We start from the raw sequence: 26,000 nt of genomic DNA on the forward strand, positions 1-26,000 counted from the left end.
ATTTTCAGTCAAACGAGATATCATAAGAAGTGTACCCCAAATGATCCATTCTCTGATTATTTAAAGAATTTTTTCCTAAAACAGTATGAAAAAGTAGTTATAAAATTCAGATTTTAGCTTACGTACTTCGGAAAATACATCTCTTATTGATTGCTATAACTAGGTAATAATTAACTTGACATTCTTTTTTCAATGTCATAAATCTACCCATAGTTCTCAATATTGGTACCTCATTGCTTCAATGCTAACACTAACGATGAAAAGTTGAAAAGTCCATTCAACTCCATGTTTCTCTCATCTCACTGGTTTTGTTGGACATATCATGAGAAAATCGTTACAAAAAGTGTCTTACACTCTGCCTCCCCATTGTTTCACTATTTACAGAAAAAGAAACTAATTTTTCTAAACGAAGGCAAAGAAAAAAGACTGCGCTAATGCATCACGTTTTTGGGAAATGGTCAGTCTCATAGGTTTGATTCATTTAAGCTGCAAGTTTGAATCAAATATTCTGCAATTTTTTAATGTTAAAACTGGATTTCATTTCACTTTTCAGGAATTGATTCATTAAAGTGACTGATTCAATTACCTGGCGCTCACTGTAACGGCATTATCCATAACTTACAGTTAATGTATGTATTTATATGCGTACACATGAATCAAGGGTGAATTTTACCTAATCTGCCAAACGAAAGGGGGTGTTAGAAAGCCTAAGTGGAGCATAGATCCATCTATTATCCTCTCCAATTTGTAACCGTAACGTAGTAGATAGAAAAAAATGAGTCAAAAAAAAAATTCTGAGAAGAACGAATTCTGAAATCTTCGGAAAATCTACATACAAAATAAGTACACATTTGAAAAAAGCAGACAAAATCCTATAAAATGACTTTTTTCACTGAGATAGTTACATTTTTCAGCGAGCTACAAGCTTTGAAAAATTTGAAGTACCCAAATTTGAATTAGTACCAAAATCTGTACGTACCATTTTCAAAAACCAATCGTTTGAGCTACAGCCGGTCATTTCAACTACATGTAAGATTATATGTGACAAAATTAAAAGCTTTCAAAACCTTTACAGCAGTACACTTAAAGTTAACATGTTATACTATTAAAATTACAAAGTAAACTCATTGAAAGAAAAGGAATTAATTGAACACAAGTTTAAAGTTGCAAGTAAAACCATCTATTTTGTATATTTCATAAGAATAATCAAACAGAAATTTAGTACAAATGCCAACATTAAAAATGTAAGAATGCACAGTGCAGGAGAGAAAGAAGAAGAAAAATTGATCAAAAGTTTTCGCATTTTTGGGTAGAATTTAACCCTTAACAGGGGAGGTGCAGTCTCACAGACCGCTCGAATGTTTACCCCACCACCCCTTAACTCATATTTGGTCAGATCGAATGGTTTCTCCCAATAGCTTATCGTTTTGTGACCTTGAACACCCTCCTAGCTTCTTTGTATTTTTTGGCACGTGCATCTGGTAGAAATTCCGCTACATTCTTCAGTAGCGGTCTGAGAGACCGCACCTCCCCGGCTGTGTAACTATTTTTACTGCTCATGGCTCTCAAGTTAGGTCCGCGGAGATATATTCAAGAAAAGGAAAACATCATACTTATGTTTATCATGTAAATACCCTGTTTGCTTAGAATGCACACAAAAGCTTTGTAATAATTGTTTAAGGGAAGATGAGGACTGAATCACTGTAGGAAACATGATGCAAAACTGTCCAAATTCAGGTACGGTCAAAATTTTTTTGTAATGTGCAATGTCGAAATTTCTGGTACTGAAATATTCTTTACATATTAAATAGCCAAGGTACATTCATTAATAAATACTATATTCGTTTTTATTACGAGTTTTAAATAATTTATTTCAACTTACGATTTTTCGAAAAATCTTAATGCTCCGGAAAAATTTTCTCAAAGAGCGTAAATTTATTTTTAAACGCAAAAATGATTTCTTCCCTTAGCAGAAAATGGTTCAGTGAACATTTATGCCAAATTACACGAAATTAGTTCAATTACACGATTTTTAAAAAATTTAAAAGCAGCGCGGTTTGTGTGACCGCACCTCCCCTGTTATGTCCCTTTTTTTCACCTCCCCTGTTACGGGTTAACACCTAATGAAGAAAATATAGGAGTTAGTGAGAAAATATAGGAATTATAGGAGAATATCTGACAAATTGTGAAAATATAGGAAATATAGGAGATATAAGAGGACTATGAGCCCTGCTACAGCCATTGCAAAAGTTGCATTAAAATGTAAAAATTTCACCAAATTATTTTTAGTAAAAAGATCATTAAATACTATGTATAAGGTATTGAAGTTAAAATTAATTCGCTAAATTAGTGAAACAACATGCTCAAATAACATTAAAACTACTATTAAAATGTAAATTAATCCGCCAGATTGGCAAATCATTTAAATTTTTATGAAACTTTGAATTTTCTTTTTTCTTTTTCATGTGTGTTTTTAAGGATTAATGATGTTAATTAGGATGCTGTGAAATTAATGTCCCTACTTTAATAACAACAATGGAGAATATTGTTCTTTCTTTCTTTTTTTTTTTTAAATTTGTTTTTTATGCTATCGGACCTGTACTGATGAAGATTTTTGGAAATAATCATGACGGAGAACTTCAGAGGGAGATGTTATTTGAAAACACGTTGATTTCACCATTCTAATAGAGACTTTAGGGCATATTTCTTTTTCCGAAATGAGAAGTTTTTTGTACTATTTTCCTCATTTAAATGGGAACTTAAAAAAAAACTGTTGTGCTCACTCTGATTTTAATGGTATTTTTACTCTGAACTTTTTGGTATTTTAATCAGGATCGTTTACGTTATTTAGAAACAGTTGATTTCCTTCTGATGGGGATTTTAAAGATTTGATGTTCTCACTCTAAAAGGACATTATTAGAATATGGATTTGTAGTGACTGTTGACCCCTTTTCGTGACGATTTCTCCGGTAAGAAGCTATACAATAATTTAGAAACCGGGTGTAGCATTGGACATCATTTGACGGGGATCGGAATTATAAGGGAAATGTTTGATTTTATTTAAGAATTGTTGACCTCACTCGAATTGGAATTTTTGAGAATTACCCAAACTAACTTCTTTACAACTCCTGAACGTTTTCCTGATTCATGTTGGGTGATTTTTTGGGTGTCTTAACAGTTTCGCCCAGTTCACCCCCCCCCCCTGATTTTCAGTTTTGATCATACCTTTTGATACATTACAGGGGGGAGGCAATTTGAAATGTCAACGAAACTGGGGAACAAACCAGTTTTTGGTAACTAAGTTTTGACCTCTGCCTCTGTTGACATTTAACTTGAATCGATTGAAAAAAACTACATCAACGTGAGCAAAGCCAATGGGTAAAAGCTAGTAATACACATAACTTTAAAACTTTACTTTATTGGTGCAACAACAGACATTCCAGAAATCAACACTTTTAAAATTAGAGCTTGAACTTAAAACATTTGCTTTAACATATGCCTTAAGATTTTCAGTCCTATTTCTCAAAGGTGGTGATTTTCAGGAGAAATATCAATCTTATTTGGATAGAATGAGTGGAAGAAGTGATGGCAATTACAGTATAATCCTGATTTAATGATTGTCAAGGGACTGGAAAAAGGTATGGTTAATTGAGGGATATTGTTAAATTGAAGAACATAGACATTCAACACAGTCAAATCTGGACCAGTGAAATGTATCAATAAATTGAGGAAATCGTTAAATCGGGTATCGTTAAATTGAAGTTATACTGTATCTCAGTATTAGGCATGCTTTCAGCCAGGAAGAGTCTCATGTCAAGTTAAATTAAAAAAAATTGAAGGAATAGCAATTTTCACAAATGAGACAGTGAGAAGAAAAGAGATGTGGACTTTTAAGAAGTTTCCAGTATAATGGGTTCAAAATTCAAACCATCATCAAAACAGATGAGAGGTTAATGATTAGGTTGTGTTTCTTTAGGTTTGTTGGTACAAGAGGCAGAACTAGTTAAGTATTATTTAACTTCAACATCTTTCAAAAGATCAACTCAAATATTTAGTACACTTAAATTATGTTTTTGTAAGTAGTAAAATTATCTTTAAATTTGAAACCAAAGAATATAACACAAGAATTGATAAACATATGAGAATGATGCATAGGAGACTGGCAACAAGAAGAAAAATTTGAAAGTAATAATGAAAATGAAATCTAACCTTATAACCGAGTTGTTCTATAATATCTAATATAGATTTTGTTAGCCCAGACTCCTTCCAGTGGCGAATCGGATTTGGAATTCGCCCACCTTTGATAGCAATATTGAAGTCTTCTCGGAATATACGCCAATCTCTTTCTGTCATTTCATCCTGAGACTTTTGCGACCAATGTCGATCGTCCCATTTTTGTTTGTCTTCTTTTCTCTTTATCTTTTTCAGACGAATGCTAAAGAAATGTATATTTTTAATTATATTGGTAACTAAATGAAAAGTGAGCAATAAAAACACAAACATGAAAATTCTGTAGGGGCTGCCCCTAAATGTCTCTTTTTTCAACATTTTTGGACCCCTTACTCCCCTTCCTTTGTCTTTTGTCAGGCTTTTTTTATACACATATTCCTATTAAAAAATTTGCTGTCGCATTTCTTGTCACACCTTTTTTTAATATAAAAAATTCTATTGAGATTACATTTGACAAATAATGCATCCTTTAACGAGTAGTTTGATAAAACCTTAGATGTAATTCAAATAATTTTGTTTCACAATTTAAATTTAAAGTGCTTTCATGTGAATATTACAGAAAACTTACATTTCTTGTTCCTTTTCTGCAACAGTCCTTCGCATTTCTAGAAGTTCACCATAAAACTTAGATTGTTCTTTCTTTTGACTCTAATGAAATATAATGTAATTATTAGTAAACAAACAAAAAAAAAAAAAAAAAAAGAAGGCAACAAGGCATCTAATTTTGAGTCAAAAACAAAAGGGCCTGAGGCTTCTCATTCAGCAAAAAATTGATTATATTGTATCTCTTCATTCAAATGCTATTAAAATAATATTGATCAATCTTATACTAAAATTCAAAATACATAAAATAGAATAATGATTAAACTTCAACTCCTCCTATGCTTTTGCATCACTTTTGCAAACTTAGAAATAAATGTTCTTTCTATAGAAAAAATTAAAATATTTTCTAATGCCCCTTTTAAACTAGGCAAAATGACATGAGTTTTATTTATATGAACTTAAGGTAGGTTACATGCAATATAACAGCATAAACTTATAGCAGAACTAATTAATTTTAATACTGTGAACAAAAAGAAAAGTGAGGATACAAAGTTAAACAAGACCAAAATTCAAAATAGATAAAATGGAATAATGATTAAACTTTAACTTTTTCGATACTTTTGCAAACCTTAAAATAAATGTTCTTTTGATTAAAAAAAATTTAAAGCTTTTCTAATGTCACTTTTAAATGAAGCAAAATGGCATACGTTTTATTTATATGAATTCAAGGTAGGTTACATACTATACATTAGCATTTAGAACTAATAAATTTTAATACAAACATTTTTGATAAACATTTCAATAAGCACTCCAATGTGAAATTTTGCAGGGTTCTAAAAAAGACCATAAGGAATACAAAATTCATTTTGTTGTAAAAATAACAAAACCATTATGATTTTTTTAAATTTAGTTAATATAGCATTTAAATTGAAAAAGCTGCAGGCTTCCTCCCAGATTGATGAGAAAAAGATAAACTGAAAGAACACTACCTTTAAATCAATCCCTGCAACATGTCCCCTTCCAAAAAACTGCACTGTATGCCTTTCTTTGTATATAGGATTATAATCCACAGCAGTATCTTCTGAAGCATCCCAATCAAATACAAACTTTCGATCATTCAATCGTCGCACACGCCTTTTCTTTTTCATAAGACCTAAGTATCTTTCCTAAAAATTATACATCTCAAATTACGACATTGTAATCATGAAAAGTGCCATTTTAGTTTACAAATAAACTTACACTGATCAATTTTGCTGGTGGCTTACATGAATGACCTAAACCTGTTAAAAGGTATCAGTTAATTTATTCGGAAGAACAAAAAAAAACGTTTATTTGAAAGCTTAGTATTTTGTTACTTGAAAAGAAGTTCTAACAAAAATACACTTTCAGAAGGCGAAATGCTATTCAGATTTTTTAAATGAGTACAGTAGAGGACCGTTATAATGCACACCTTGGGACCAGAGCTTTTGTGTTATACATGTTTTGAGGTTATATAGGTTGTTTCACAAATTTTGGAACTATTATTCAGAATATATCTATATATTAGCACTTCAGGATAAGTTTTATCTGCAATAAGTATTAAAGCACTAATTATACAATTATTCATTCACAAATAAATATGTTTTACAATCAAAAGAGAGTGAATTATCCAGCAGTTCTGCTAGCTTCATGGTTTGCATAACAGCTGGATTTTCAAGAGCCATCTGGTACTTCTTTTGCTGCGAATACTTATTTTCATTTAAAAGCTTTGAATTAAGATGGAAAGATGAAAAACTGTTTCAAAATTTAATTTGCCTAACAATTTTTATGTTTGCAAGACAAAACAGAGGTATTTTTTAATTTCAAAGCTTTTTATTTACTTCTGAAAAGTTGTGCGGTGTTTATAGAGAATTGCATTATATAGGTTGCCGTTATAAAGGTATTCTACTGTATAACATTCTTATGCAGACACTGCTCTAAATTAGCATTTAAATGAATCTAGGATCTTCCAAGATTGTTTTGAAGATTCTCTACCTAACTAAGAGTTTGGTTCTTTAGATACAGCAGGTATCTTAGCAAATGCAATTGAACACATTTGAAAGAAAAAGTGAAAAATTTATTACTTGAGGTGCCCTTAGTAAGAATAATGAACTTGTATTCACAGATTTTAAAAATAAGATATCATAATTTGATGAGTACACTACTAAATAGATAGTCATAATATATGCATAAAATTGCCTCTTTAGTTCTTAAGTCGTATGCTTTACTTCACTAATACTCAAAAGATTCTCCATTTTAAAACATAACCAATTTCAAAAACCCTTATTGGGCTCAAGTATGGTTGGAAAAAAATAAAGTCACTACTAAAAGGGCTACTAAGCAATTCAAAAATAAAGAAAATGACTCCGTCTATATATATAATTAGCTTTTCACAAACAAGGGCTTTCCCAAGTCCATAGACACTAGACACTTTGCTGTAATTGGCAAATTTGTGCTTCTTCTAACGTTGTTTGTCTTACTTTACTAGACACTGGCTTAAATGCTGCTGCAGGATTAGAAGAGTGTCCTTTTTTGTTCCTTTAATAAATAGAAATAGGAATAAAAAACTAAAGGAGGGAGAAATCAGTTAAAATTGCAGGGGAAAAAATAAGAAATATAGGAAAAGGCTGCCCCACAATCACAACTTAATCACTAAATAACAAAAAAGAAGTGAATTAGTAGAAACCTGCTACAAATTTGTGGCATCAACATTAGTAATTTTAAATAGAGATAATCCCTACATATGGTCAGGCCCATGATTACAAATTTTTTCAGGGGGGGGGGGTATATACTGAACGCAAATTTTATTGGAAACAATAAAACTACAGCCACTCATTTGTAAAAACATTAATTTTTCAAAGATGGAGCGGGGGGGGGGGGCGTGCGGATGGCGATTGACCTCCTTTTGACTGCCGTAAACGACGGGCTTGCATATGGTGCTTTTTCATTAAATCTCAATTTTAGTTATCCCTACTCCACTTAACTAGAGAAAATTTTAAGCATTTTATTGATAATTCATTCAATATTTCAAAAGAAACAAATGTGAGGATTTTCCAGGATTGCTTTAAAGTAATGGTCAAAAAAAAGAAAGAAATGATCAATACATGAGTTTAGCACTGCTCAATTTCACTAAAAATTAGCAGGATTTTAACGCTTAGTAATCTAACAAATACTCTTTAGTATACTAGCATAATGTGAAACAGCGGATATATGGATTTGCAAGTTCATTGTCATGATGTCTTTGCATTCAGGCATAAGAGTGTGCAAAAAGTCAGAAAATACATATAAAAAAAACTCATATTTAAAAAAAAAAGGCATGAAGCCTTTTTCTGCACAAAAAACTATATCATATTCAGATATTGCTTGTTTAAACAAAATAAAAAATGCAGACTATTTCTGAAGGCATACATAAACGTTTGTCAAATAGTTTATTAAACCAAATTCATGAACATCTATTATCATCATGCTGTTAATGAAACAATAGGTCACTGATGGTTCTTTTGAAAGCAAGGCAGAACTTAGGATTTAGTCAAGCTTCGAGTTTAGTCTCGGTTAAGCCTAACTTGCTCGATGCGATTTTACATTTACTAAAAGGAAAAAAAGGGCGATAATAAATTTTTTTTTAATACTTAAAAGACTGAAATGATCTCAAAAAATTAATAAGTAAAATTCTGAAGACTATCATCTCTGTGAATTGAACGTCTTTTAGAATGTTACAACAAATGTGTTCAGATCATTATAGCACCTCTATTACTAACCTCCCTGCCTCCTAATCCAAAAAAGATCTAAAATAGAGAGAAATGGAGAAAAAGAAATTATCTAACCCGAATGGCTTCCAGCTCTTTTTCTTTGTCTTTAATTTCCCTGACTTTGTCACGATCTGTTTCAGTAGCAGCAGCTGCGGCCTCTTCAGCCTCTCGTTTTTCTCTCCGCTCTCTTCTTTCTCTTTCTTTATCATTTTCTAATAAATAAACATTAAATAAAAGCAAAATTGTAGAAATAGTTTGAAAAATTGACTAAATAAAACAATTAAAGTGTTTTTTTAAATAATCAACAGATATATCTCAGGATGTGAGTGAGGGCATGTTAAGGAAGATATGTAACAAGTCAAACAAGAGTTGTATTTATAGGGAAATACAAAAACAGCATGGAAGCTGTCAAGCTCACAGTATTAATGAATATGGTCTAACCTTGATTCTCAAAATCAGTCCTATATCAAGATATATTAAAATTTATTATCAAAGTCTGAATAAGTACTCTAAAAAGAAACTTCAAATCAACTGTTATATGCGTCATTCATTGTAAAAGAGGTGTATCTTTATATTTTTAAAATGTGCATTTGATTGCTAAATGATATCACATTTAATTATATCTTTTAGTATAAAAGTGAAGCAACTCACTTTTTTAAAAATAAATATCTAATGACAAATAGTAATTGGAGCGCTGAACACTTGTTTTTTTTTTCCTCCTGAGGATAAATTTGCAAAGGGCTTTATATAATAAGGCCTAGTAAAACAATTTAATAATTAAACTAACCTGTAACTGACCCTAAACTGTAATGGTGCCTATTTGGCACTTTTAGTTTTTGCTTAATGTTATTTGTCCTGATGCCTACTATCAAACCTTAAAGTTTTGCTCACGAGTTTAGATTCACCCTATATTAAGGTAATACCAACCTTGTATCTATACATATAATAAAATAAGATGTTTGTGTGTGTGTGTGTGTGTGGCGCGCTTCCCCCGGAAACGGTAAGACCTAGAAAGATGAAATTTGGTATACAGGTACAGTTTCTGCCGAAGATGTGCACCTCGGGCTTCGATTTTTGATATTTTAATTAGAAAAAAAGCTATTTAATGTTTTATGTGTTTTTTTGTATTTTTTTAGTACTTTTTACCTCGCAGATCCCAAAACAATCACACCACACAAATATTTTTTGTACTATAGTGTTAGAAATTTAATTTTAAATATGATGAATGAAAAATTTTTGAAGATAGCGCAATTTTTATATTTTTTATGAATTTTTGAAAAAACCTTCAATTTGCATTTTTTCCTGGGTTTTATATTTTTCTAATATCATCCTGCGAGAAGTATCAAAGCCTCATTTCTAAAATTTAAGTTGGTAATAGTAAAAACATTTCGCCCTCTTCAGAAGAAAAAAGTTCTTAAAAATATGCAATAGTTTTTTTTTTTTTACAATTTTTTTAATGCTGAACACATCATGTCTTTCCACGCATTGGTCGAAAAAAGCGTTCTTCAATCTTTTATGCCTCTGACGTCACTACTTGGATTTCGATCTGATATTTATGACGGAATCTTAATCGCAAACAATGTGTTTTTTTTTTTTTAAATTATATAGCTAACTTCTAATTTTATGACGTGATGACCACGTGTTTTTCCAGCAGCGCTTGCTTTTTTTTTTCTTTCTTTTTTTTTGTTTTATTTAAGGATTGTATTTATTTCTTTTTTCATTCTCCCCCCCCCCCCCCCAAGCTGGACGTTTTGTTCTATCTATATTACGTTAGTTTTCATAGTTGTGCGCATTTAACTCAATAAAAACAGCGATATTTTTTTTCTTTGTCACTTACTTTACTTTGTTACTTTTGGCACACTACGGGGAATGTTGGAAATAACTTTTTTTTTTTGCTTTACTTAAATAAAAAAGCGGTTTTTTGAGTGATCTTTGTTTTTATCAGGAAATGAGCGGGGAAGTTAAAATAAATAGAGATGGATAAGAAATTTTAGAGATAGATCGTAAAGGTAGATAGCCGCTGAAAGCGTCAATCTCGGCGTAAAAATGTGAATGGCACAGAAAAAGATAGAGATGGATTGATTAATACTGCTGCCAAATTTATTTAAACAGCCGCCGAAGGCGGCAAACTTGAAGTAAAAAGGTAAATGACAAGTTAGCCAAACAGCCGGCATAGGTGGCTGCTTGCATAGAAAGGTGAATGGCGTAAGAAGGCGAACCAGCTGGTCGCCGCAGGCGGCTAGTTTGAAATAAAGACAATTTGATCGCAATACTAAGAAAAATTATCTTAAAAATTTGAGCTTTTCAAGTTTTTCTCACTAGAAGAGCTAACAGGACTAATGCACTCAGCATATATTCAATACAAAATCTAACTCAAGTTTTTGTTTATTAATAAAACAATACAATGAAAAAGGAATAAGAGATATACCAGTTGATCGTTTAGCTTCATCCATAAATTTCATCCTTATTTTCCGCTCCTCGTCCATTCTTTTACGTTGCTCTTCAACTTCTTGATGCCTCCTTTTCACAGCTTCAGCAGCTCTTTGTTCTTTGGTTAGAAAAACAGGCTAATTTTTTTATTTAAAAAGTTAAATTTTATTATTTTGTGAAATATTTATTATTTTTTTCATGAAAGCAAAACACAAAATGTGAGTACAAAATTTTGAAAACTACAATGAAAATTACGCAACAAAGTACTTACTTTGCTTCTAGCCATTTCTTCTGCTTGCTTTTTAGCCATCAATTCCTCAAGAGAAAGGGGTTCTTTTTTAATTTTATCTTTTTTTTCATCTTCTTCATCTTTGAGACTAATGGTAAAGATTTTTAATGAGTGAAAAATAAATGCTACTTCAGTAATTAAATCAAGTTTAAAGTAGTGAATTTAAAACTAAATACCTTAGATCAGCGCAAGGGCGCCCAAGGGGCAAAGGGGGGCTCAAGCCCCCCCCCCCTTAGAAATTAGAACTTCCTTGTTTTTAGTACTTTTTTCTTTGCAAAAATAATATATTTCTTCTCCAGCCATTAAATGAATAAATAATTAAAAATGTCCAATTTTAATGACTCTAATCTGTCCTGAAATTGGTTTTCATGGGGAAAATATCATGCTAAACCATAGTTAAAATATCTGAGCCCCTTCCCCCTCCTCACCATTTTGCATATGGGCGCCCATGGATAAGGGGTTCCCAACCTTTTTTGCCTTGCAAACCCCTTTCAAAATCAGTACAAGTTTAGCAAACTTCTTGTGCACTAAGTGACAAGCACCCTTTTCCTCCCCCCTCCACCGCACACACACAGTATTTTTTCTCATTAATTATTATTTATTTATTTATTTATTTTTGAAAAACAAAAATAATTACCGCAAAATAATATGGAAGTACAAACATTGCTACATGTTAAAATGATAGCTAAAACATTATTAGGGTGATTTGCCAGTGGTTGACCATCTTCCAGTAGTTGACCACTAGAGCACTAATATGTACAAAACAAGAATAAATAAATAGATATTTATAATCTGATTGCTGGAACTAATTTATAACATCCTATGAAGTTCCTATATATGTTCTCTTATAATTTATAGTTGTAACTAAAGTTTTGAATGGAGGTTAGAATGGTACAATTACAAAGACACATAAAAATTTTCAAGAAAATCACTTTTCTTACTAGTGAGAATTGTCACGAGATAAAATGTTTAATTATATTCCTTGATGTTAAATTTTATTCTTGAGGTTCATTTACTGATATATGCTGATCATCCATGTTTATACTAAGTAAATAAAAAAAATTGCATTTTTTTACTGATCATTTATGCTGGGATTGAGGGGTGGTCAACTACTGGTTGTCTAAAATGCAATTAATGCCAGTAGTTGACCAGAACGGTCAAGTAATGACCTTATGTTGTTTTAAAGCTTTTTTCTCGAAACCAAAGTGATTACAAACATTTTTTAGCTTAAGATAAACTATAATGTTACTTTTGTTCGAAAAAAAAAAGCATTTTTTCAAGTAAGTGACTAGCCGCCTGTCCGCTGAACCAATAGAACCAAAATTTGTGTTACGGTTATCTGAACAGATTTTCTCCTAATTGCGAAAATTTTAAACAACGTAGTACTAACACAAATTTTGTTATGGTTAACTAATTTCGGGAATTTCGAATTGCAACATCCACATTTTTCTAGCGCAAATTGATCCACGTATTGAAAAACCTCAAATTGCGTTGTAACGAGTGGCGTGTGACAAAAGTTGCAAAGATGAAAATTGTTTATCCTAGTGACAGTATAAAAGAGAAGCATTTTGCATAACTACGTAAGATAGTAGTAGAAGCACCAACTACTAAACACCATGTGCAAAGCTTAAGGAAAAAGTCTGTAAAATGCAGAGTAGAAAGCATGCTTCTTAAGTCGGTGCTTAAATTTTCGAACAAACAATTTCGTCACACGTCAATTGATCGAACGCCATTTCTGGCTCATCAATACACAGATCAATTTGCACAAGGAAAAAGTGGGAGTTGTCATTTGAAAATTTTGAGATTCTGTCACTGTAACCGCGGCTATGAGGATCACTGCTTTGTTTAAAATTATCAATTTCAAATGCATTCCTTCAAATGACCGTTCTAAAATTTTGGATTGATAGGTTCAGCGAATAGGCCGCTAAAACTTCGTATATAAGGAAATTTACTTTTCGACACCCCTATAAACTATTAAACATTTTTCATTTAAGTTACTTAACAGTAATATCATAATATTTAGCATTATTCTGGCAGCTATGCTGACTAGATTCAGGACAACAGTAACGTTCCGGTTCTGCATCGACTTACATGATGGTGATGTCATATCTGCTTGGAGTGGCTGCTATGGATTTGGCGAGAAAAAAATCGCTAAGTTGGCATCATTTTTGGTAACCTACTTTTGGCGCCAAATTTGGCGAAAAATTGCTAAATGTCGCCACATTTGGCGACTTTTCAAAATTGAATGGGTCATTGCTAGCACAGCTTAAAAGTATGTGCAAGTGTTGATTTTTTTAGCTATTGGTTTTAATTTATTTAGCGGATTGTCCAAAAAATTCACTTATCCGCGGTTACCATGTCACCCTATTCTACAGATAATTGGGGGTTTACTGTACTTACACTAATCATTCCTAATATCAATGCATTATTTTTAGTAAATATTTAAGCATTATATGACCGGTCTAGGATGGCTAGGTTCTCCGCCTGAGGTGCTTTCAGCGTCTAATATATCAATGACCTCATATGCTTTTGTAGTCTATAGACTTGGCAAGAAATTTAAGATATAATATGAAGTTGGCACTATTTTTTGGTGACTTCGTTTTGGCACCAAATGTCACAAAATTTTCTCAACATTTTAACCTATTAGTCATCAATGTCATGTAACCCTCATCAAAGTTATGTGACATCTGTGATGACATCATCCACCCAACAACCAATCAGGGGCAACCTTTAAGGGAACATAAATACATACAGGCATCAATCCAACCAATTTTAATATTGTAGTTTTCAGATTTTACATTGTTTAAAAAATGGTCAACTACTGGCGAAATCTCCCTTTTTAACTTCTATTCGAAATAACTTGAAAAATAGTAAGTAAAACAAAAGAATAATCAGTATCCGTTGATCCTGATAGTTTTATACACACATAGAAAAAATTTCAATTTTTTTCCAGTTTTTTTTTCTGTGAAATTAAATAGAACTTGTAGAAATTTCCACTAAATGGTCAACTATTGGCAAATCACCATGCAAAACAAATATAACAAAACAAACAGAGTGATAAATTCTTTGAGGTTCAGTTCACTTTGAAAAAATTCTTAATGGAATGGTTGTGGAACAAAGAATTTCAAAGTTTGCCTCAAATGTCTTGTCTGACACTTTCAATCTTACATTAGTTCAGCATTTAATTTCCTTCTGCATTTATCTCTACATGCTAAAATAAATTTTTCCCATGGAAACTGCCCAAAAAGTAACAAAATTTAAAATGTGTTTTTCTATCACAACAGTACATTTATTCAAAACGCTAAATCTGTCAATTAAAAAAAAAAAAAAAAAGATTTGAAAAATATCTTTTACAGAAACTGTCAGATTAACAAAATGATCGTTTTTCTTCCAGTAAAATCTTGTTGTATAATAAGGATACAAATTAATCGTTTTACTGCTAAAGAATTTTCTTTTCTTTATACTAAAATGCAAAATAAAATGCATGGTTATTTTTTATTTTATTTTATTTTTGAAAAATAGTAGAAATGTCTGCAATTAACTCTAATTATTACATAAATGGTAAATTTTACCAACAAAAATATTTGTATGCTCACTTATTGAAGGAGAGTTTTTCTGCGCAAATTTCATGAGTTCTTTTTTTACATGGAGCGCAAATTTTTATATTTTAATTCTGTAATTTTTTTTACAACGCAAAGTACCTCACTGTAACAACTGACAACAGCTCCATTGCACTTTTTGTGTCACTCACATTTCAGGCGAAGCACAAGAGAAGAGCGATAGCTCTTTGACGCACACAAATGGTAAAGAAACTAAACATAGAAAAATAAGTAAAAATAGTTCAAATGCTCGCATATGCTCCATTTAATGTTTCCATCAAGTTCGATTGAACTCTACAATCCAAAAGGAGAAAACTGAAGCATTCACACGCTTTCAAAGCTTTCAACTAAATACATTGTGTTCAAATGTTGAATTTTTTCAGCACGGGCTCAATTCTATAATGCTCAATGAAAACAGTAAAAACCCGTTCCTTGAAATAAGACTTAATTTTTTAAATTGACAAAATAGAATGTCAGCAAGTGGTCTAACATTTGTATCCAAAAAATATTGAATGTGCAAGAAACAGATGACTAAATGTGGTGAACATAAAACGCTTGAACTTGAGATTTCATCTCAAACAATCATGTTAGATTTCTGCCATTACAATATTATTTTCACAAACCATCTTCATACTTCTCGTTAACCCCCAGGGGTTCGCGAACCACCGGTTGGGAATGATGCCCTAGATTAAACATACTAAAAAGACAGAAAAATATGCTTTTCTTGACTCTTAATAAATAACTTTATCTTTAATACAAGAATAACTTTTGAAAATAAATATTTGAGAAGCATACAATAAACTACTAGCTCAAGCAAGTAATGCAAAAATATCATATGCAAACCTTTTCAGGTAAATTCAAACAATTATAAAAACAAAACAAACCTATTTCTATCCTTTTCTTTTAATTTGTGTTTTGATCTATCTTTGTCTTTTGTTTTATCTTTGGATCTGTTTTTATCTTTCTCTCTGCCACGATCTCTATCATCATGGCGAAGCCTTTCTCTACTCTTAGATCTTGACCTATTAAACATAACAGTAACAAGTCAATGACAGAGGAACAAAATTATTTCTAACAATTGAAAAATAATTTTAGGAAAAATTTTAAATAATAGCAGAAGCTTGAAATGTAGAGCATTCATCAACAAAGGAGAGAATGGGACTATTAGTTAAGAAGCATGAATAACTTCAAAAGGTTTCATACAGTACAATTGAATAACTGTTTATAAAAATAGTTAAATTCATCATTTCTTAAAATCATGAAGTAGTATATCAAAAAAATTAAGATTTGTTTTAAAAAAAACTAAATTATTTATTGATCTGAAAAAAATTAGGAAAAATAAAAATTGTCTAATAAATTTTTATTTGCCTCATGAATTTTACCACTTTTACTTTGGTTGCGCTCGACGAGCTCAACCGGTTGACCGGTGACTAACCGGCTGCTAACCACAGCATTCTCGAGAGCTACCGGTTAACTGTTTGCTTCCGATGTGGTTCTATGAGCATCACAGTTGATCTATGGGTCAATCAAAACTTAAGCTGGTTGATTGGTTGATGGAAACACGTGACATTTTTGACAAATTATAAGAATTTTTCACCTGCTTGTTATTTGTCTGCGCCATGTTTGTGTAAGTAACCGGTGATCAACCGAAAGCATTTGACGAAGCATTGGTTCATGAACAAGCGGTTGGTAACCGCTGACATCATTACTGTCACGTGATCAACCAACCGGTCACTACCGGTCGTGCTGGTCGAACGTAAGTTTTAGCAGCTTTAGAAGGAAAAAGCTAAAAAAATTTATAAAACTTTCGTTAAATTAGAAACAACTATTATTTATTTGAAGCTTTCAACATTAGTTACAGTAGCGGTTGTGCTCGCCATTTAAAAAATAAGAAAACTATCATATTTAAAGCTTAACATTGTTAGACATATAACTTAATTTTCTTTAACAATCTAGAGCCTTAAAAAGGAAAATACCTATAAAAAGCCATTAACCTCTTTAGAAAATCAATGATTAAAAACAAAGAAAGTAGCATTATTGTTCTACTTCATCAACACAACTTTAATACTAAATGCCTATCTCATTTGCCTCAAAAAGTGTACTTCCGTAAACACCCATGATGATTTTTAGTACAGAAGACAGAGCTATCTAGCAGCAATCTGACTATGGCGATTGATCCAAACCATTCAAATCAAATTGTTAATTGGTTAATTTCACAATTTCAATTTAGAAATTAACCAATTGTGCTCTTCGCTATCAATTTCTAATACCTCTCAATATTAGATAGCAGTGGCTTTTGTACCAAAATTTACTGATCCTTGTTCTCTTAATTTGAGTTAATTTTTGCTCTATGTTAAAAGCGAGAAAACGACAGGCATTTAGTATGAATAGGCATTGATTTTACATAATATCTTAAGAGGATCAGGGGGTAAAACTGTTTCAAGAGTCAAAATTACTGACTTTACTGATCAAAATTTGTAAAATACTGATCAATACTGACTAAATATTGACCAAATACTGACTAAAATTTTAAAATTTAACAAACTTTGGCGTAACAAAAAGAGTATCATACTCGGAGAAATAGATGCTAACTTTATTTGTAATGTGCAGCAAGCATAGTGCAGAGCTAATTTGTTAAAATTTTGACTGAAAGTTTCCAGTTTAATTGATATATTTACAGCATCATAATTTTTTCTGAAACTAGGAAAATAAATTAAAAGATCTAACAACTGTTCAAAATATTATTAAGTGATTAAGCAGTTTTTCATGCACTTTTTTTCTTTGCAAACGCATTGGAAAACAACTTTAAGAAAAATTCTTAAGTCAAGAAATACAAAGTGAAAAATATACAGTTGGCTCTCTGCTTAACAATGCTCTACTTAATGATTCTCTCTATTTAAAGACAGTTCCGGCTGTTCCACTGTAGTTTTAAAACCATTTGATTTAAGGCCACATTTTACTTAAGGACGATTTTTTTCTGGTCCCTTGAAAGTCCTTAGACGAAGAGTCAACTGTATATAAATTGTACATTTAACCCACTTATTTTTTTGCTAAAAAATCTTTCAGTAAAGAACATAAGTTTGGACTATGCAATGGCCAGTTCATGACATTCATATTATTCATGTTGAACTATAGATTTGTTGAGTTTAGACACATGAGTAGGCACTTTGTCTTGTTGAAATACAGTTTGGTCCTCGTCGCCATTCCTGTATTAGAATAAAATGTTCTCTAATATTTGCCAATAGTAAAGAAAGTTCTTCTTCTTTTTTATACAAATCGAAAATGTTAGCAGTTTCTATCCAAAACCACCACAAAACTCTAGCTTAAATTGGGCAAAAAAAAAATCTTTTATGGTGACAAATGGCTGTCAACAATATTTAGTAATGAGAAAAAGAAGAACTTGGACCGAATGAGCAATAGAGCAAGCAAGGTACAAACCAGTATGAGCTGAATCCATAGATAATACTAAACTTGATACTTTTGATGGAAAACCGCATGCTTGATGTAATTAGGAGTATCAGAATCACAATTTTAAGATTTGTAATTGTGCTTCTCAACCTTAAATATAATTTAAATTAAAAAGTGCCAATAATTGTGAGACACCCTATTTCCTGTTTTTCTAAAGAAATTCAACATGTGATGCTTTTTCTAATAAATTAATACTAACTTGTGCTTCACTTACAGTTTACTATTATACCCTTATGAAATGAAAATCCACCCATTCTTATTTTTACTGTGAATTGTATTTTGTGCTTGAATCTACATTTTTCGAACAGGGTGTAAGTTCACTTATCCTGCTAGAACTTATGATGAAAGTTAACCTTTAAGCACACGGACGGAATACTGAGTACGCCACTCAGCAAGAAAGCAGCTGTAAATTTCAGAATAGTCACTTGTCCAACTCCTAGGCATTATTTACCCTTTTCCAAGGTTCGTTCAGTGGCGCACATGTGTTTAAAGTCGAAAGTTGCCTTTTCCTCTTGTTCATTTTGATTATATTTTATGGAAACCACACGTGAAAGTTTCAATTTTGTATGCAAAAAGCATATAAAAATAACAAAATACAATTGTGAGAGCTGCAGTAACTAATAATAATTGTCCAACAAATGCCAATGAGTTGTCTTAATGACTAAAATATCATATGCTTTTCTTTTTTTTTAAATTTATATGTATGTAAAAGTTGCAAATTATACGTTATCATCTTTTACAAAATTGTGACTGTATTCATTTTAATTGGGGCCGTCTGTTCGTTCAATTAGATCTTTGCTACTTTTATATTATAACGTTACTAGACATTGTATCAAATAGGAAAATCTTCAAAAATTGATAGTTAAGCTTTAAAATATGCTGGCGTTGGGAGTAAGTCACCCGCATTCTTATGTTACTTCAAACCGAGCATGTTCTTAAATGTTAAAGGCGAGAAATAAAAATGACAATTTAAACATAACAAATTTTTACTTATCTCCAAATTGAACCCAAATGTAGCTCTCATATATACTCTATGGCTCTTACATTATCTTTGTCTTACCACATATATTTAGGGAAAAAAATGGAAAATGCCATAACCTATTTCAAAGGGGGGGGGGAGCTAGGCTGGACATAAAACTAGATTCCCCCCAAAGAATAGCAAACAATTTTTATCAAGTAAAGTAGACTATCAAGTTGGCCAAATTGGGTTGCTTATTGGCAATTTATAGCTTTTCTTCGGCATTTTTAAAAGTTTATATGAAAATAAAAAAAGTGCGACAGTGAATTTTTTCTCAAAATTAATTATTTGGTAATTTTGTGGGAAAAAACTGACTTTACTGACTAAATTATGTAAATACTGACTTATACTGACCAATTTTTAAAATACTGACTTTTACTGACCAGTTTTATGCCCTGGAGGATTTAAAAAATTCTGAGTATGAACAACAAATCCACATTTACAATAGGTCAATGCTATTCAGAAAGCTCTGGATAGGAAATCTCATTCTGGAAGTCCACATTATCTTTATATCACAAAGATCCATGTGGGCGAGGAGTGAGTACAGTGAGATGGGGAGAACAGTGGGACAACAGCAATTGATTTTCTGTTTGGATATTTCCAGCCTAGTAAAACTTCTGAAAAGTCAGGTCAACATACTCTGAATCTCTTTACATTAAAAAAAGTAAGATCAAAGAAAACTTTGAAAGGAAGTCTGTGGCAGGCCTGCGTCCAGGAGACCCCATAGCACCTACAGCCTTGAAATTTTGTATAGAATTACTTCCAGTCTCGATGGTTTTCACTGGGGTTTTGTTTAAAATTTGAATTAGTTTTTTGTAATTTATTTTTTAAGCTCAAATTTTGCGTTAATTCGCTACTTTTGCCTATTAATGGGATGAAAGATTAAAAGCACATATTAATATTATGCATCGTTGGAAAAGGTAGAATTTTCTGTGTTCGACAAAATTTGTTTCAATACTCTAACTTAAATATGGCGGGAGTGATTTGAGTTTTAGCTCGAAATTTTTTAGGCTTAGCTAAAATTTAGGCACTACTTTCTTCTTTAAATCTATCAATAAAGAGAGAAGGAACTGTCCCACAGTTTTCTTTTTGACACCACTGGAAAGAGCGGCTTTTTTACTCCCGATCTAACTCGACCTACGGTCGTAAAACTTAGCGTCTATCTCCAAAGAAAAAAATTACAAGAAAAAAATTACAAACAGTTTTAATAAAGTTCGAAAATTCGCATTTCAATTCAAATTATTGATGTTTTATTTGGTGTTGCCATGGTTATGTCTTTTCGATTTGTTTGTTTGTTCTTTCTTATTCACAAATTTAAGGGTTTCAATTTTAATGGAAAATTTTAGGCTCAACTCAATTCAAGACCTGATTTAAAGAGCAAAATATATTACTTGAGAACACGAATATGAAAGCGACATTTCAAACATACACAGCTGCACTTTTGCAATGCTCAGGACCCTCTTAGTCCTTATCAATCAGCAAGTTGGTAAAAATAATTTTGAAAGCTGGGGAAGGGGTGCTTTATGTTCCAAAGGCGTTTTTAATCTGTTTCTTTCTGATTGAAGATTTGAATCTTTGCAAATCAATCAATCAAGATTGCAGAGCAATAATCGGGGGTTGGTGAGCATTAGCCAGCAGGGGGCAGAGCCCCCTAGTATTATTATAGTTAAAAGTTTGCTTTCAAGTATCACGTAAGAAAAATAACTATGTTATCACAGTTTGCACCCATCAAAGTAAAATATCTCCATTGTTTGCTGCATTGTTTCTAAACTGTTAAGTAAACTTTACAGACTGGTGCTATTAATCTCCAATTTGCAAAAAATTAACCTTTATCTTAGCAGTAAAATAATATTGTTAATTTTCTTTATTTAAGAATGGCAGCTATTGAGTTTATATTTTGCAATGAGGAAGCACCATCTATTTGTACACTGCTCCCATGGCACATTTACATTGAAAGTAGGAAAATTCTACAGTGAATTAAGTCTAACTACAACTAGCCTGTTGATGCAAATATAATAAAATAGGTTTGAACACCCTGCACCAACAAAATAAGGATGCTTGAATGGAGTTATGACTTTTATATATACACTGGTGTGCAAAAATTAAGGACAAGACGGTTTTTCAATATAATTTTGTACAAAAGCTTTCCAAATCAACACATTTACTATCGTAAGATCCCCAATACTTAAGGACATTTGTAATGTAAGCAACACTTACTAAAAGAGAAATCAGAGGGATAAAAAGAAGCTTGATTGGAAAAGTAGCATGGAGCGAAATGCGACTGAAGGCCGAAACATCCCTGTGATGGGTGTCCAGCAAGAAACATCTGGTCTTTAGTAGGGGATATGATCTCCCCCGACTGCTAGGCAGGTTTCACAGCGTCTGCCCATGCTGAGAATGAGGGTGTCAATGAGTTGTTGAGGCATTGCTGCCCATTCGTCTTGCAGCGTCAATCGAAGCTCCCGAATCGTTACTGGTGGTAAGGTACGAGCTGCCAAGCGTCTGCCTAGAAAATCCCATACATGCTTTATGGGATTGAGATCCGGAGATCGTGCCGGCCAATCCATACGTTCAATATCCTCACTCTCTAAGAGCTGTTCGGCAGCTACTGTGCGATGACATGGTGCATTGTCGTCCATGAAAAGGAACTGCGGACCCATAGCGCCTCTGAAAAGACGCACATATGGAAGAAGAATCTCGTTACAATAACGAGTCCCGTTGACTGAACCGGCGTCGAAGATGTGAAGGTCTGCACGACTACCAAGCATGATGCCTCCCCAAACGAGAACACCGCGACCTCCATACCTGTCCCTTTCAATGATGTTCGAGCGATGATTGCGGCTTCCCCGCTCTCTCCAGATGAGTATGCGATGAGAATCGCTACTCAGACTGAATCTGCTCTCATCTGTAAAGAGTACTCGTCCCCATTCATTGTCTCTCCAATTCCGGTGTTCCCAGCACCACAGACAACGCCTTCTCCGTCACTATTTATGTCACTACTGTGTGTCAAGACAATATGTTATTTACTTTGGCAAAGCTCATACCAAAACCAAAGGACCACAATCATTCATATTTTTCCAGATAAATTTAGATTCTTCCAAAGTTTGCTGATTCAAAAAATATGTGTCTCACTATTCCCACTTACTAAGGGAACAGTGAGACAAAAATCGAATTTTGTTTTTATTTATTTTTTTCCTTTGCGTGAATTTGTAGTTTTTTCTAGATTCACTTTTGTAATACCTATTATCAGTGGCAGCAAATGGAGGGCGAGAGGGGGTGGTCGCATCGCCAAATTTTTTGACCAGAATGGTAAAAAATGGATGAATTCAATTTATGTAAATCGCTAATCAATGTTCATTAGAAAAATTCTCGCTGATTCTCAGAAAAAATTGATACAACTCAATACATTTCCAGACAAGAGCACAAGTGTTTTACGCTATGTGAATAATGACTTGGGGAAAATATGAAGCATTTGCAGAATGCCGACCTTTTCAGAACAGAAAACACAAATGGAGAATCATATTTTATTTTAACTAAAGAAGTAATCCTCTCTCCATATAGGCTAAATATTTCATACTTGGGTGCTTAGCATAACAGTGGCGTATCCAATATGAGTCCCGTGCAGCTGCATGATTTTTTTCAAGAAAATTCCTCACTAGTTCACATTCATTGTTACTCTCATATTTTTAATGTATGTTTATTTAATGAGTGTTCATCACTTTTTTCTTCCAGAAACCACATTTCAGCTACTCAAGCACAATATGCTTTCATAGAAACTTCTTAAAAATACAGTTTTTGAAAGAAAAAAAAATCGCATATCAACAAATACATTTTCTGCAGGGTCTGATTAGTGCACAGATCAACTAGGCCTGGGCCTAGTTGATCTGTGCACTTAACTATCAAATTATTTGAAGAATAGGGAAGTTGTAACCTATTAAATGTTCATATTTTGGCTATTGGATATTGTTAATTGACCCTCAAAACTAAAAAATTCACCATCACCGAATTTTAAAACACCATGGTTGATTTTTAATTGAATTTTTAAAAATCCACGCGCAAAAGTGTGCTTTTCTGAAATGTCACGAGCCTACGTCACAGGGCGCAAATGGGCAGCCTTCTGCCGAAGATCCCTTGTTTTCGCTAGGGACATTTTGAGCGCGCTGATATTTATATTCTTTAGAAATTCAATAATCCTTTTGAACACACTATGGAGACCGGATTCGTTAAAGACCAATCTAAATAATCTTCCTCATGTAACATCAATGATGATATTCGAATATTTCCAAGAGGATGAGAGGTTTAATGTTCCAGAAACGCGAGGAGTTAAATGCGAGGAGATAAGCCTTTTACGTTTCCTCTTCGAAGTCGAATGCGTGACCTTCGGCTTCTCCCCTATCGGAAGAGCGCATGACTTCACTTCCTATGCCATTTGACGTCACAAGCGCTTGAACTTTAAAAATTTATTTAAAAAAAACTACTTATCGTATCGCAAAATTTTTTTCACCTATGATGTTCATACATGTTACTCTATCATATAAAAATAAAACTGAAAAATCGAAAACTTCCCTATTATGCATAGCTTTACAACTGTACAAAAAATACATGTATTTTTAAAATAACAATAAGAAAGCAATGACTTGTTAATAGGAAAACAAAATCCTTAAAAGAGAACTTTTATTCATTCTGTAAGTAGTGAATTTTCCATGTTAAAACTATGAGGGGCCCTGAAGGGGATTCATAAATGCTCATGATAAATGATTTACATAGAGTTCTGGGATAGACAAAGAGGCCCCCAAAAATGCATTTTGACGAACCTCAAACTTGTAAATCAGTCACTGCATTCCTCTATCGAGTCTTCAGAGGGCCTCCAAATTATTGCGAGCCTAGGGTCTCAATTTTAGTTGATTGGATCCTGCATTTCTGGGGCTATTTAATTATGCAATCTCAGAGTGACACAAGATGGTCTTCAAAGTTAAAATCATAAGTACCTTCTTAAAATTTCAGAGGAGTGATTTGACGACTGGAAACGACTCTTTCAATGGTGAAAAGGCTGATGTCCTTTAACACGCAGGATCCATATGATGATGTTAAGTCATAACATTGGTTTAATATTTTGTATAAAATAAGGTTCAGTTTCGAATGAAATTAACACACGATTTGATGGTAAAAAATTTTGCTTGGGTGATTTTGAAGAGCAGAATGAAATTCGCTTTGTGTTATGGTTTTCAATGGTTTTCTTACATAACTTTTTTACTTCAAATATTTTTTGAATATTCCTATTCTATTATTAATCCATTGATGGATTAGTAATAGGATTTCGTGTTCTTCCGATTTCCAAAAATCATACATTAAAACTTGATTAAAAAGTAAAATCTCTACTATCAAGATATTTTAGAATGATAACTTATACTGAAATAAATAAAAAAGGTTTGTCATAAAAGTTTAAATTGTTCTCAAACTCTAATTTTCATCAATATTAAGCTCCTTTTATGATCCCTGCCCACTACCCAATATGGCAATAGCTCCAAACTGAGATAACTCACTTTTAAGAAACTCGACCCCCCCCCCCCCTCAAATGAAATGTTGAAATGCCGCCCCTGCCTATTACAGTGGAAAATATTGTACTATTTGAAAGAAATTGATTTCTCTGTTTCTTAAGAATAAAAAAGTTAATTAAATTTTTGTGTCTAACTGTACCCAATCTTCTTCTGCTAATGAATTGAACTAAAATGTTAATTCAGTTTTATTTGTTTATAGTGAGTAAAATTGCTTCATCATAACCCGCAATATACAGAGCATGTGAAAGAAAAGTAGTGCTGAAAAAGAACAAATTAATGAAATTAAGAATAAGTAAGAGGTTTTTTTTTTACCTTCTCTCCCTTTTGCTGTGTGAGCGTTTATGTCTACGAGGGCTGCGTGACTTCGATCTGACAAAAAAAATACAAAATCAAATTAGCAAAGACTTATTCAGTACACTAAATGAGTAAAACAGATTTTTTAGACTAGCTAATTCATAAAATTATCTCAGTGTTTGATGAATGACTTAAGCAGTTGTTCATAAATGCTTTGACAGTAATGATCAGCCTCAAAAATATTGCAATAACAAACATATTAAGGTTTTTTCAAGATGTGAAAATACTCCCTAATATTTGTACATCGTTGAAAAATGTTTTGGACAAGAGGAACACATGAAAACAGAGCAGACTATAATATGAATCGATTCCATAAAAAGCTGATTTTCTAAATAGAAGATGGTAGGGTGAAGAGAAATGTATACAGTTTTAGTGTTTTACTCCTTGTCTATGACTACTGAAATCAGTTTGGGCAAAAGAAAAATTGGTGTTTCAAATTTGTAAAGCCCGAGCTTAAGTTCATATAAGGCACATTATAAAATTTAAAATTTTTCTAACATACAACAATACTTTTTTTTTTCAGTTTCCTCACAAAAAGGTTGGCAGTTTTGAGCCATTTGTTGGTTTCTGTGATATTGTAATTCTTTGCAAATTTCATTCAAACCATATTATGTTTGCACTGTCAGAATAAGACGGTGATGCTTGATAGGCTATGCATGCTCAGATACCACTGTTACAACAGAAGAGAATGACTATTCCGAAACTAAGGACGAAAGTGAAATCTTTCATAGGGAATGTGGATAT

General features: G+C 32.4%; 1 protein-coding gene across 1 annotated transcript in view; it reads right to left on the bottom strand.

Moving 5' to 3' along the window:
• The window catches only part of LOC129222800 (probable ATP-dependent RNA helicase DDX23), an 87,762-nt gene that overhangs the window by 32,527 nt on the left and 29,235 nt on the right, over window positions 1–26,000 (bottom strand). The window contains exons 3-10 of the mRNA XM_054857345.1: window positions 25,215–25,271; window positions 15,743–15,880; window positions 11,242–11,347; window positions 10,969–11,107; window positions 8,616–8,752; window positions 5,763–5,939; window positions 4,799–4,878; window positions 4,210–4,435 (exon numbers count right to left, since the gene is read on the bottom strand). Coding sequence (XP_054713320.1) covers window positions 4,210–4,435; window positions 4,799–4,878; window positions 5,763–5,939; window positions 8,616–8,752; window positions 10,969–11,107; window positions 11,242–11,347; window positions 15,743–15,880; window positions 25,215–25,271 — 1,060 coding nt within the window. The remainder of the gene's footprint in view (window positions 1–4,209; window positions 4,436–4,798; window positions 4,879–5,762; window positions 5,940–8,615; window positions 8,753–10,968; window positions 11,108–11,241; window positions 11,348–15,742; window positions 15,881–25,214; window positions 25,272–26,000) is intronic.

The sequence above is a fragment of the Uloborus diversus genome, chromosome 5 (assembly GCF_026930045.1).
Source record: "Uloborus diversus isolate 005 chromosome 5, Udiv.v.3.1, whole genome shotgun sequence".
Classification (NCBI taxonomy): Eukaryota; Metazoa; Arthropoda; class Arachnida; order Araneae; family Uloboridae; genus Uloborus; species Uloborus diversus.